This window comes from Castor canadensis, chromosome 2 (assembly GCF_047511655.1).
Source record: "Castor canadensis chromosome 2, mCasCan1.hap1v2, whole genome shotgun sequence".
NCBI lineage: Eukaryota > Metazoa > Chordata > Mammalia > Rodentia > Castoridae > Castor > Castor canadensis.
This window is the reverse complement of record NC_133387.1, coordinates 182163966-182178083: the sequence shown is the minus strand read 5'-3', so window position 1 is coordinate 182178083 and position 14118 is coordinate 182163966. Positions and strand designations below refer to the sequence as shown.

The 14118-nt window shown below is 54.7% G+C and overlaps 1 protein-coding gene across 2 annotated transcripts in view; it reads right to left on the bottom strand.

Moving 5' to 3' along the window:
* Nectin1 (nectin cell adhesion molecule 1) overlaps positions 1 to 12675 on the bottom strand; it is a 101444-nt gene extending 88769 nt beyond the window's left edge. Inside the window, exon 1 of one of the 2 annotated variants that reach the window (XM_074066539.1) lies at positions 11056 to 12675. In XM_074066539.1, the coding sequence (XP_073922640.1) occupies positions 11056 to 11134 (79 nt within the window). In that variant the 5' untranslated portion in view covers positions 11135 to 12675. The remainder of the gene's footprint in view (positions 1 to 11055) is intronic. The other variant, XM_074066538.1, reaches the window with a different exon arrangement.
* Between the last annotated feature and the right edge of the window lie 1443 nt (positions 12676 to 14118).

Genomic DNA, 14118 nt, shown 5'->3' with positions numbered 1-14118 from the left:
GCATAGACCCTGGCTCAGGCATCAGCATGATTGATTGCTTCCTCTCCTTCTTTCCTACCCCCAGTACCTAGGCTCTGCCCTGGTACCAGGAGCTGGGTGAAAGCCCAGGCCCCATGAAGATAGCGAGTCATCTCATCTGCAAGAGGGCGCACACGTGACCTCCTGTGTGCACACATCACACACAGCCATTAACCTCCCTCATCTACACAAAGGACATAAAAACACTTGTGAAGAAACACATAAACTACACAGATTATCATCATAGCACAAACTGTGTACACAAGTGCTGAGGGGACAGGGTAATGGAGTGGTGGGGGTTGGGAGAGAGTGATTGGGGCACATTTCCTGGGAAGGATGCTTTTGAGCAGAGCGTGGAGTGGGGAGGTCATGGAGACCCTTCCCAGCTATCCCTGCGGCAGCAGCACCAGCGAGAAGTGGGTGCTGCCTCCCCTCCTCCATCACCACCACTTCCCTTCAGTACTGACCCAGGCCTATTATCTTTCTCCTGGGAGGGCTGGGAAGGGTGCTGTAGCTGGGGCATGCAGGGGTTGTGGGAGCAGGGGCTCCCTAAAGGCCCATCCATCAAGCCAGCAGAGATAATCAGAGTGCTCAGGTGGCCCAGGACCCTGATGACTCTCTGGGCACCATAAACACAGGGAATAAATCTGGGAATGGGCTGTGTAGGAAGGGGCGGGGTAGCAAGGCTGGTGGCCCTGCCTGGGAAGGGAGAGGAGGCCCATCCATCATTCTGAGAGATGTAGCAATCCAGGCCAATGAGATGGAGACAACTGGGGGGCAGAGGAGGTGGGCAAGCATAGTAAAATCATCCCACACAGTGTGGCTGCTCTGCTCCCATCTTATTTACACTCAAGGATATTCCTGTCCTTGTCTTTGCTCCAACTGAGACCCTGGAGCTGCTGTAGAACCCATTTGCCTTAGACTCAAGCCCCTTCCAGGAAACCTGGCTTCAAGAATGGGAGAGGGCACAAAGTGATTTGACCCAAGAGTAGGGCCACCATTTGCAAGTCTCAAGCAGGGGTCCCTTTGTGTTCACTTGGGTTTGGCAGATCCTAAGCCTGCTTTCCTTGCAGGGCTTCCATTCACTTTCTGGGTATAGGGCAGACTCCAGCCCTTGGGAGCCAAGGGCTCTGCTGGTGTCTGGGCCCTGTGGTAATTCAAGCTAACAGAGCATGGATAAGCTGAGCAGCAGCAGGTCTAGGAGGAATTTCTATTTGGCATTGAAACTGATCAGATGACTATTATGCAGCTGAGTTGCCTTCCTAATTAAGAAGGCAGTCTGTGAGGCCTGAGCCCCCATGATGACCTGCTGGGGCAGGAGTGCTGGAAGGAGCTTCAGCCTGGGGGACCCTGAGGACAATCTGCACACGTACTGCCTGATACCTTAGTCCTTAGCTGCAATACTGGGAAAGGGCTATGATTTTCTGCTCCTGAGAGCTTCTCTTCTGGGATAGTTCTTTACACTACTGCAAGACTCAGGATGCCTGGCCCCAAGATCCACTGCCTCTATCCCTGCTCCTGTCCCCAGCCTGCCCCGGAGGAGGAAGCACTAGCTCTTTCATCCCAGGAGATCAAAGCTTCCTGCACAGGTGAACACCCTAAATCCTTCCTCTCCCTCACTCCCAGGTAGGGGCCCCTCCCTTGCCATCTTTTGGGATCTCTGGAGAAGGCAAGAGAGACTGAAACCTTCCAGAAGCTTAGGATGGGCTCTGGCATAGGATCAACTTGCTGAGTCCTAGACACACCTAGGATCCAGGTCCAGCCTGTGAACACTGCTACCCACTGGGACCAGGGCCAAGCAGGTTCTCTTGGAGAGACCCCTGCATCTGCCTCTAGTCTCCCTGTGAAACATGGTGGGAAGTCCCCACAACAGCATCAGTCAGGCCCATAGACTCAGTGATAAGAGAGCAATAATATCAAGACATTCCACTCCAGCACGGCCACGTGAATACTCCTGAGGCACAACAGGGACGGTGACAGAATGTACCAGGAACACAATTGTACTTCTAATACCTCTTAGGAAGCCAAAGAATATAACAATAACAGCACCAAGGCTCTCAGAAGATGCAGCACAAAAAAAAAAAAAAAAAAAAAAACTGCCCAAATGTTCTGAGGATGTCTAAGGCACCAGGTTGTCTTGGGACTATCATAGGGACAGATGTGCAAATAATGAGATGCCAGGAGGAGGAGGAGCTGGAGAGCTCTGTGAGCAAGGTTTTCTTAGCACTCCAGGTTAGAAGGTTGTCTCCTCCTTCACCCACCCATCCCCACTCCAGAAAATAAGTTTAGCATGGACTAAGCCTGACTTTCTGGACCTGAATCCTGGCTTTGCCACTCCAAGTTGAGTGACTACGGGCAAGTTCTCTAACCTCTATTGGGACCTTGTTTTCCCATGAGCCATTACAAAGGTTAAATAAGTCATTTCATGTAAGATGTTTCCAATAGTACCTGACACCCAAGAACTCTCAGTAAAAGTTTGTTTTTACCATTATTGTTTGTTATTATTATCACTATCCACAGTCCACGTAAGTGACCATCTATGCAGTACTGGCCCACTATGCAGCCCACCCTCTTCTAAACCCTGGGGAAACCAAGTCTCACCAGCAATAGAGCTCTGAGTCTTGTGGAGAAGATAAATCTCAGGCTCAAATAATTATCTAGCAAGATGGAGAGTAAGTCACAGGGTGTCATGGATGAGGTGCTTTAAGATGACAGGTTATCTTCAGCTGGGGTGGGGGGTGGGGGGGCAGCTCATGAAGGCTTCGTGCTATACATGGCTCTTGACTTCAGCATTTAGATTTAGCATTTATGGGAAATAAGGGAGAATGTGAGAGGAAATCCTGCGCAAAAGCACTGGGATGGCAAAACACTGGGCATGAACAGAGGGGTGTTTGGAGGAGGACAGTGGTTGATGCTGGAGCCAGGGAGGGGCACCTTGTCACACGCTCCTGGGCCTGTGAGTGTCCTCAGGTGTATTCATCTAAGAGGCAGTGTGGCACACTGGAGCCAGGAGTCTGGGCAGTGGCCAAGGTGGATTCATTGTACATAGCCAAGTGGCTAAGGAAGAACTGATAAGACTTCTAGTGTCAGCCATCTGCACGCTGGAGCCAGGAGTCAGGGAGAGAGAGAAGCCAGAGGCTGCAGCAACAACCATGGCCAGCTATGCCAACAAGGATGCTGTCATCAGCAGCTGACTGCATTTGCCCACAAAGCATGAGGATGCGGGTCCTCTGGAGCGTGGCTCAGGAGCAGGACTGGGGCTCATGGCAGCCACCTCCCCAATTGCACATGGGTAAACTTGAGCTCCAGACTTGTCCTGGGGCCAATGCAGGCCTCCAGCCCCCTTTTCTCAGCACAAAGATGACTGAGTCTCTGCCTCAACAGATCTCAATCCCATCTTCACTGACTCACTTGATGGGAACACCACCTCACCTGCCAAGTCGGGGGGCTGACACGCACGACCCCAGATGGGAGCTGACTGGGAGCCTGGTGTGCTCAGACCAGTTGTCTGGGTCTGGCCTGCATTTTCCCCTCCTGCCTGAGGCACCAATGGGGGCATGTTTATTTTTCATAGTGACATCTATCAGGCTCTGGTGGTGTTCTGGTATGCTGGGTTTCAGGGAAGAAAGATAACACAGAGAGAGCAGCGTATAGGCAGAGCAGAGGCTGGTTGTGAGTCGGCACTGGAATCTGCTAAGAGATATAGTCCTGTCTTTGGTGGGAAAAACCACAAGATGGAATCCAAGGGCCCACTACAGCAACTGTGGAAAAGGTACTCACCCTGGGGAGGACGTGAGATCAGAAGTCCCTGCCAAGGCTACCAGGTAGCTCTGCTAGTAGCTGGCTTTTTCAGCCTTGGGTGAAACTCCATTTATAGGTGGGGAAAATGCTTCTGCCATGGGGCCTCCAAGTCCTACCCCTCTCTCCTGTAGGCTGGGGGCAGAACTGAGACTTCAAGTGGGCAGGAGGGTCCCCGAATTTCCAGCTTTGGGGAAGCATGTGTTCCAAAACTTTGAAGGGAGGGACTCCAGTTAAGTCCATAGACTGAACTCAGTCTCTCAATGGGATATGCTTGTGCCCAAGGCCAATGGCCTGTTTTGCTGCTTAGGCCACGCCTGCAGCTGTGTCCCAAAAGAGCCACGAGCCAGCGGAACTAATGTCCTCTAATGAGATTCGGGCCAGAGTGGTCAGGCGGGTTTTATTGTCTGTGACTCAGTAATGAGACTCCCCATAAACTGGGAATGACACCAGGGTCTGCAGAGACCAGAGGGGGTGGGGTGGCCCAGAAGAGAGAGCTGACTCTACCTACCAAATTCCATCCCCCTGTCCCTCTTGGCTGCTCTGTGACACTTTCAGAGAGCATCTACTCTCTGCTGGGAGCCAGGCCCATGCTCTGCCCTGTGCCTGCCTGTGTCCTGGGGCTCCAGGCTCACACCTCAGAGCCCTGCCCATGTCTCAGCCCACATCCCCAGTGAGGGATGCACTAGTGCCTGCAAGACACAGCTCCCTTTGCCCGTCACCTGTCCTGTCATTAGGCATTCTCTGTGCTACCCTGGGCTCATGGTCATCTCTACTGTGTCTCTTTATAACCTACATCCTCATCTCATCCCTCACTTCCTCAGAGAGCTGCCATGCCCTGGGAGTGTGGAAGCTGGTGGTGGCCAATGAAGTGAATGACCAGCTCAGACTCATTCAATCATATCTGGTTCAACCTCTGTCTGATCTCTAGCTTGCTTCCTCTTCCTGATCGACTGGACCAGCAGTCACAACTCCTGGTGCCTAGTTTGGTCACACTGGCCTGAGATGGGCAGCAAGTTGCCAAACCTAAGTTTCATTTTCCTCATCTGTAAAATGGAAATAATACTAACACCAATACCATTTGCCTGAGTTATGGGGACGCTTAGCTGAAACTCTGAGATGTCCAGCTGGGAGAGATGTGTTACTGTTACAATGTTGCTGCAGAAGGATTCAATTTGCAAGAGGAGACAGGGAGGAGACCCAAGTAGGGATTCTCTGTCTACCTAACCCTACTATCTCAACGCAAGCGGTGGACTCCTGGAGGGACGGTCCCATTGTCCACATTCCCATCCAATATGTAAGTTTGAAGAAAGGCAGGGCTCTGTCCTAGGTTCTCTCTGCCAGCCCAGGGCTGCTGCCACAGCAAGTGCTCCATATGGGCAATGGCGCCCCAGCTGGGTCGCAGCCAGGGAGCAAGGCAGATGCTGGGAGAGCCCTGGGCGACACATTGCAGAAAAAAGGCCACCCAGCACCTGCTGCCTGTGCTGTACTAGACCACCACAGGGCTGGCCTGGCAGGTGCTACAGCCAGCCAGGCCACCTGAGTCCCCACACTGGCCCCCGCTGTTCTCTGGTGGCTGTGCCATCATTTCCAGGGGGGGGCAGGGATTTACTCCCTGAGCAGTGTCAAGTTGGGGATAGGTGAAGTGAGGCTGGCAGTGTGTAGGTAGCTAAGTGTCTCTTTCTCAAGGGAGCATAAAGATGGTCCTGTCCAATGAGACTCAGGGGGTGGGGGGCAGGGACCATTCAGAAGAAAGGCACAGGGATAGCGAAGTTGCCACTCTTTTTTTCTGTGGTACTGGGGTTTGAACTCAGGGCCTCCACATTGAGTCACTCCACTCTACCAGCCCTTTTGTTGTGATGGGCTTTTTAGAGGTAGGGTCTCACAAACTATTTGCCTGGGCTGGCTTTGAACCACGATCCTCCTGATCTCTGTTTCCTGAGTAGCTAAGATTACAGGCATGAGCCACTGGTGCCTGGCAAGAAGTTGCTACTCTTTACTGAATGTTTATCATGTGCCTGGCAATGTGCTAAGCACTTTTTACCCATTATTCTCAGTCTCATCTTCACAAACCTCCTTGGAAATCTGTGCTAATAGCAACCCATTTTTGCAGTTGGGAAAACTGAGGCTCACAAAGCAACTTTGCCAAGGTCACTTAACCAGCCATCAGCAGAGTGGGACTTCTAATCCAGTCCAGTTGGCCTCACTCTGCAGTCTCAGAATGCTGGACTGCCAAGATGCAGGAGATACCAGGTTGCAAGGAGAGGACTTAGCCCTCTGCTTCTCTGTTTTCTGTGGGAGACTGTGAAAGGCATAGCTACCATGCACCAACAAGAATACATACTTATTGCCTTGCCAGCCCCTACCCAGAATAAACCTGGGATCACCCATTGCTCTGAAGACCCTATAATCTGCCATCAGAAAGCCTTTCTCTGTGTCTATCTTGAGTCCCTCCAGCTGCACTGAGTTCACTTCTCCTGTGGAATATGTCAATCAGAGAATATGTCTGCTGTCTTTTCTGTATCTCTTCCCTTTCCCTATCTGCCAGCTCTGACCAGCAAAGGGAGTACAGAACTTTAAGGGTTAACCAGAAGGGTGTTAGCTCCCTGCTCAGGGCATTCCCTCTGCAAGGTGATCCCTGCTCAGATCTTAAGTTACCTCCTGCCCCAGCCAGCACATCTGCTGTAGGATCTGCAGACCTGGTCCCTATGGAGCAGGGTGGGCAGCCTGGGAGCAGGGGAGAGAGCATTTTCCAGCTGGGTTTGGGCACAGGGTGCTGGGTGCCTGGAACTGCTGTCTACTTACTGTTTGCCCCTCATTCCCACTTTCTTTCAACAAGTGGGCTCTTGTCTTCTTCTGCTCAAACCCAGGATGCTTTTAGGCACACACATATAGCTTGCCTGGGCACCCCTATTGCTCTGCAGGGCTTCTCATGGGGGATCAAAGACCCTACGCATGTCCTTCCCCCCACCCCTTTTTTTTTTTTACAAGTCCAGAGTATGCTACCTGCTTCCCATGATTCTTTTTTCCAAGTACCCATGCAGAAAGCAAAGATCCCAAATTAGGAGCTGAAAACCTGTCTCCCTTGGCCCCTTCCAGCCACTCAGGGATCATGAGAGCCTGTGGGGCAGGCCAGGCCCCAGTTAGCACTAGGTTCCTGTACTGCTTTGTGGGCCAGGGAAACAACAGAAGGACAGGAGAGAAAAGTCTCTCCAGGTGTTGTCAAGGTCTCAGACATGTTCCTGCAGGGGCCCGGTAGAAAGCCAAGGGCAGAGGAGAAAAAAGAAGCAGCAGCCAGCCTTCCCTACTCCCAACCCCAAAGGATCCAGACCTGGCAGCTTGTCTTGGAAGGAGTTGGTCAAGGGCAAATCCTGGTCTCCTCCCAAAGTCACCCTCACTGATACTCTGACATAGACACAGGCATTATCAAAGTTCAGAACCACTTACAGAATCTATCAGAACACCAAAAGAAATCAGTTATGTGTGAACACACATTTGATATTATATATTTATGACTCTAGTCTCATGGTGGCCCACAGATATTAGTGTGCACACCTCCAAGTCCCCCACAGATCTGCATTTGCATCAGTGAATTGTAGATTACCAACAGGAACATACAAAGCCTTACACACCTGTGCACATACCCATCTAGACCAAGGTGAGACCATCAGAAATGTTAGAAGCTAAGTTCCACAATTGGCTAACATCCATTCTAGCCTGGCATGTTGGCTAATGTTCAAAGTTTTTAAAAAAATTAGCTAAACAGGTGAATATGCAGACACCTCTCCAACTGCCTCTTCCCTAGGTAGGAGACACTCAATTTACCAGGTTAACCAGGAAAGATACAATCAGAAAAATCGAAGATACATTCACACCTCTCTTGGGCATTTTCTATTTGTGCTGAACAATGAACATTAGTCAGCTGCCAAACAATGGCAGAATCATAGATATAGCAACAGGAGCCGACCCTCTGCCCCTCCAGCCTGGCCTACTGGTGCAGCTGTCGGCACTAGACTTCTAGCTGGCACAACCATGCTGGCAGGATACAACTGTGCCTGCAGTTCAGGCAGTTCAGACAGTGGCCAAGCTGGATTCATTGTACAAAGCCAAGTGGCTGAGGAAGGAACTGCTAATACTTCTGGTGTCAGCCAGCATCAGGCAACCAGGGGCTTCCTCTCCTGCATGCTCACAAGTCCAGGTTCAAGAGAGAGCCGCTGGGCCCAGGCTCATCAGTGTCTCTTCCTCCCCTCAGCCTTGATGAATTAGGCCTTGCTTCTGTTTCTGAGGTACTCTCCACAATGCTGCCTCATAAACAGGCCTGGAGACTGCCATGTATACATATTGCAAGCCCTAGGCTGGCAGAATTGGTCTGGCCACAATGCCCTGCCCAGCAAGCCCCAGTCGACCATAGCCTGTGAAAAATAGGGAGAAGAAAAGATTCTAACAGCTTTTCAAAGGAAACCCTCATGACAGACAGCTGCGCACAGGCTGTACAGAGGGATACGCTATGGGCCTGACAGGCCTTTGCTCACTGTGCGTGACACCTAGGGTGTGTGTTCTCTTTCCAGACAAAAGGTGTGGGGAAGCCAATTAGGGAGGGTGTGGTGTAGGTGGGACACCTGCTTCTCAGGCAGGTTCTCTGCCTCCTCCTCCTAGGTCTTCCCATCCCTCCTTGGACTGTATTGACCCTCAAGTTAAAGCCTGGAATGGAGCCACAGCGCCTCATCTCAGGGAACAAAGAGAGACTCCTGGGCCTTCCCTACCTTCCCTGTACAGTCTGTGGCATTGGAATATACTTCTCTGTGTACACTTTAGTAGCCAGAGCAGGATTGTTTTGAAGTCAGGAGCCATCCATCACACACACTGGGGGCTCCTCCCTCCTCACCCCCTGGATGCTCCCTGTCACAGCCCAGGAAAGCCAAGAAAAGAGCAGCAGACTGGCAAGTCCCCAGAGAGAAGCAGGAGTCAGCAGAAGCAGAGGAAGGGTTGGGGGGTGCAACATTGTGTGGGCTGGCAATTCCTGGCCTCCTCCACCTAAGAGTCAGACTGGGTGCTGCCATTCTACCTGCCTCCCTTCACAGCAGACCCTAGAGAAAGCAAGCAGACCTGTGCACCAAGCGTACAGGCACTGACTGGGTTGAGGAGCTCAGGTGAGCCCAGGAACTTTGGCTGCCTCACCGCTACCCATCCTCAGTCACAAGCAATGGAAGGGCACGTTTTAGGAGCTGTCTCAGCTATGGTTCTGACTGGGTATCCTACCTGCTCATTTGGAATTAGTGGGGGTAGCGCCCACCTGAGTCAGGTGAGTATCACCTCCCTGCTCCCACCTCCTGAGTGGGTGGAGCACAGGAGGCCTCTAGCCCCCAAACAGAATTAACTATACCCTTCCAAACAAAGCTTCAAGAGAAAGGGGTGAGCTTCCCCTTCCTCAAACCCTCCAGCCCTTTGTCCATCCCAGGATTGGGTTAACCCCTTAGAGTGCTAGAAACCCCTTAGAGTGCTAGAAACCCCTAGGGCTCTAGCAAGCTTTCCTTTCTCAGTGTTAGGGATGTGGACATAGGAATTTAAAGGGTGCCCAGAAGCCCCGGTGGTAAGGCAAGTCCTGGGGCAGGAGCTTCTTCCCAGGCATCTGGGTGTGGGATGAAGACCTCCCACTCACCCAGACCATCCTGGAGGGAGGGGCTTAGCCATGCCTTGGTGAGTGAGCGGTGATATCTGTGTCCCAGAATTTCCCCTCTTGGGACACCTAGGAGGGCAGCACCCCAGACTGCAGGGGTGGGGGCACCTGCATACCTGCTTCCCTAAATCTCTTTCCATAGTATCCACCACTGAGTGAGATTTGCAGAGTCCCAGCAGCAAGCTGGTTGACAGGAGAAGGGGTGCAGAAGTGAAGGGGGCCAGGCTTCTCCTGCCTTGCAAGAGTGCACCTAACCCACAACCGTACAGCCAGGCTGGCTGCTGGCTGACAAACTGCCTGGCCCATCTGTGGCAACATAGGGGCTGGTGTCTAATATTTTTGGCCCAGGAGTAACTGCTCTCTGTAAACCGCCCCCCCCCATTCTGCCACCCCAACACAAGGACCACGTGCTCCAGTCAAACGTCCCCTTAGTTCCCACCCCAAACCCCTTTTGCAAAGGCCAGAAGTCATCTCAGGTTTCTTCCCAGAGAGCTAAAGGGATCCTCCTCCCGCCAGGACCCAAATCAGGTGTCCCGCTGGGAGCCCAGTTGCTTCCCCAGGGACACAAAGGGAATTAAGGCCAGGAGAGGGGACTCGGTCGGATTTGCCTCCTAAACGCATTTTCCAGTTCATTCCCCAGCACAATATGCCTGGGCCGGTCCCAACCTCCGCCCCCAACCCACCCGTCAGAATGGGCCACCGCGGGCCACCCCAGGGTCAAGAGCGGTAAGGTTAACCCTTAGCTGCCGGCAGCCGGCACCTCGAGGAAAGACGCGGGGCACCCTCGGGAAAGTGGGTCATGCAGCCACCTAGCTGGCACGAAGCCCGTGGAGCTTTCTTCGGGGAGAACTCCCCACCCCCACCCCCCGTATTAGAAGCAGAGTTCCAAGGCTGAGCCCAGTCCCGCACAAGGCCGGGAGTTTGCGATCCCCGGCTGCTCGGCCTCACCCTCCAGAAAAGGAACCTCAGGTGAGCGAGAAACCGCCTCTGCCGCAGGAGCGGGTTCTGCGCGCCCGCTGTGGGGCGATGTGGGGCGGGAGGGGGCCCAAGAGCCAGAAATCGTCTGGCAAGGGGCCGCCGAAAGAAACGAAGCCCCCCTGCCAGCTTCCAAACCCACAGCCCACCAGCTCTAAGACTGACGCCCTCCCCCTGGGGCTGTTGTCTCATACCCTGAGACGGTGATTACGGTGATTATTTTGCATTTATGTAACATGCAGTGTTTCCAAACTGCTTCTCGAGCTGAGAACTGGTTATTAAATAAATAGAACGCTATTACATATTATTATTATTGTGGAGAACAGAGCGGAGAAAGTGCTTTCTTGCTACAGAGACGTGCATCCGACTGCTTCCCTGCAGAGCAGGCTGTTCGGCTTCTCAACCGCACTTTCTCCGCCGTGCCACCTCCTACCCCCTACCCCCACCCCCTTACCCAAGCCGTGACCCAACTTTTCTGGCTCCGTTCACTCCGTGCAACCCAGTCATGCCCGCCATCCAGCTCCCTGCCCCGGGGAGGGAGTAAGTGGGTGGGGGTGGGTGAGGGAGACAGAGGTAAACGCGCTTACCTGGGAAGAAGAACGCGGTTAAGCCGAGAGCGAGTCCCCACCAACGTCCAGCGGCTCCCGCAAGCCCCATCCGAGCCATCGGGGGCCGGGGGTCCGGCAAGAGGGGCGGCGAGGAGGGCGCTCCTCGCGCTCCACAAACCAGTCGGGAAGACGAGGACGGATCACTGGCGGCCGCCCGGCGCTCGGAGGATCCAGGTCAGCCGCAGCCGTCGGCCGGGGCGGGGTGGGCTGGGGTGGAATCGGCGCGGCCGCAATCCGGGCCCGGGCTGCCTCTGGTTCAGATCCTCGGCAGATACCCGCCGCAAGTTGCACGAGTCATGCCCCCTTCGCCTCCTCCGCTCTCCTCCCGGCGCCGGTCCCCGCCCTCTTCTTCCACGCAGAGCGGGGCTGGGGAGAGGGACCCACCCCCGGCTCGCCCGGCTGCCCGGCTGCCCGGCTGCCCGGCTGCGCGGCGCGGGCTCCCGGCTCCCGGCTCCCGGCCCCCGGCGTGCTCACACCCTCCCGCTCCGCTCCAACTTGCAGGCGTCCATGGCCGGCCGTACTCGGAAGGTGGCGGGACGAGCCCGGGCGGTGCGGAGGGCTCGGGGCCCAGGCGATGGCGCGCGGCTCGGCGGCCAGCTGCCCGCGCGGCTCGGGTCAAGCGGCCGGGCGCAAAGGGAGCGATCCGGCTGCTCCGCGTGTCCCCGCCGCCGCTGCCGCCGCTCTGCCCGGTGCCGGCGATCCGCAACAATGTGGAGCTGCCTGGGCGCCGAGGCGAGCCGCGCTCGCTGCTCTCCCTCTCTTTCTCTCACTCGCCGAGCTCCAGCCTCTCACCCGCTCTCCCGTGATGTCAGCCCGGGGGGGAGGGGTTAGCGTTAACCCCCTCTAGGCTCCGACGCGCCCAGCCCGGCCCGGCCTCCGCCCGCGCGCCCGCACCTTCCAGCCCCAGGCGGAGGCGGATGCGAGCGAGCCCGTGGGGTCCCGCTCAGGCCCCCTTGATGGGGAGATGCCCCTTTGGTCGCCTTTCAGCCCCGGAGAGGGCCGCAGAGCGGGCTGCCCTCCTCCGTCGCTGACAAAGGGAGGCAGTGACCCCTAGCGGCCGGCGTCGGGGAGCAGCTGCTCGGAGGGGGTGGAGTTAAGATGGGGCGGGGGGCGGCGGTGGAGGAGCCGTGTGAAGAACACTGGATCTAGCAAGGTCCGAGCTGAAAAGGCTTCTACAGCCTTTGCCTCCACCCCTGGGCCCATTTCACAGACGAGGAAGCAAAGGCCCGGAGGAGGGTAAGGCGAATGGTCCAGGACAGAAAGAGGCAGAGCTCCGAACTAGAACCCATCAGCCAGAGCTCCCGCTCTTCTGCACGGTCTGGACGCAGAATGGAGAGGCAGCTCTGCGCCGGGGCCAACCGGAAGCTACCAGAGAAGCCGGTGGAAGGCATTAGCTGGAGAGATCGAGGCACTCAGGTTTCTGGAAGCGTTTCTCTTAAGATCCCCACTGCCTTCGGGGGGTTCGTTTACTAAAATTGAAGCACCCGTCTTTCCCCTAAAGAGCGCGAAACCAAACTCGGCTCCTTCGGCAGCACCTGAGCGGTTTGCACGATTCCCGCGAAAGTGGCCCATCCAGTCAGTGTCCCCAGCAGGGCAGGACTCTCCGCCCCATCCCGTTCACCACTCACCACATCCGGGTGGCTTCCTGCCAAGGCGACTGCGCCCTCCCGGCCTTTGGCAGCCCAGAGCTTGCCCTCTCCCCCTTCCCTCTGGACCTCCTGTCTTCATCCCCTGCCTGGGGTAGGCAGATAGACAGGGTTTTCCACTAAAGACAGCCGAGCTCTCCCCAGAGGCCTGACCAGACAATGCTCCCTCTGCCCTTTACCCAGACTCGAGCGGGCAGGAGCACGGAAAATGCGGCCTGTTTCTGATAACATATAAATTATTGCTCCTGAGAGTAGGAGGGACAGCAAGAGGAGGGGCTGGGATGGCATCACTTTCCCACGACTGGCATCTTCTGAGGAGTCGGATTCGGCCCTCATAGGAACACTCTCACCTGCTCCCTTTAGTCAGTCTTTTATGTTTCACACACAGAGCTACTGCTGACTGTACCAAAACACTGCCAGGTCTGGGGATACACAGACAGTATCACTGCATTATCCTTGCCCTATAGGAGCTCAGTGTAGTGGAGGGAGACAGTCATAGAAACAGATGTTGGGGGAAACATTGACGACCCAGTGGTGTCGGTTTGGTGAATCGCCGGGACATACCCAGTTTAGCCTGAGCTGGGATGGATGTCAGCAAATGCTTTCGTGGGAAGGGAACACAGGGGCTAAGTGAGTCATCTATGAGACAAACTTAAATGTGGGAGGGGGAGGCACTCAGGAGACTGGATTTAACCTGGTGGCTCAGCACAAGAAAAGGGTGAAGGTGGGCCCCAGCATGTCTATGTTCAGGACCCACAAATGGTTGGTTCTAAACCAAACTTAAACTTGAGGCAGGCCTGCAGATCCTGCCAGGTAGTCCCTGGGAGGGTTTTAAGCTGGGGATGCCCTGTCAAATTTAGCTATGGCAGCCAGTCTGACAGCCAGGAATCTCCCATCTGGCTGGGATGGGCCAGGGCTCAATTGCTAGATGCTATGCCTGGCACATCGTAGGAACTGAATGGATGGGTTCTAGGGGGGCAATTCCAGATGCAATAACACCTGCCAGGTCTCTGCTCTTGCTCTCCCATCTTCACTCTCAGGTGAGGATTCTTGGATTGGTTACCCTTAAATGGGCTTCCAGTGAGAGTGTGTCTGCCGGGGGGAGGGACATGGCTACCTGGGGATGGGTTGTGTGGAGAAGATAGACACAAGCGAATGAGATAGTGTGGTTGTGTATTTATCATCTTTAAACACACAGGAAGACTGCAGGAAGAGGTGGCACTTGACTGTGCCCCTGAAGCATGGACCAGATTTGGATCATGGGAGGCAGAAAAAAAGAATTTCAGGTGTGAGGAACAGCTTGTGCAAGCATGTTGAGGTGCACAGAGATGGGAGAGGTTCTGTCTTCATGGGAACGGCAGGTGGTCTGGTTTGTTTTGTATTCTGGGGATGTGTG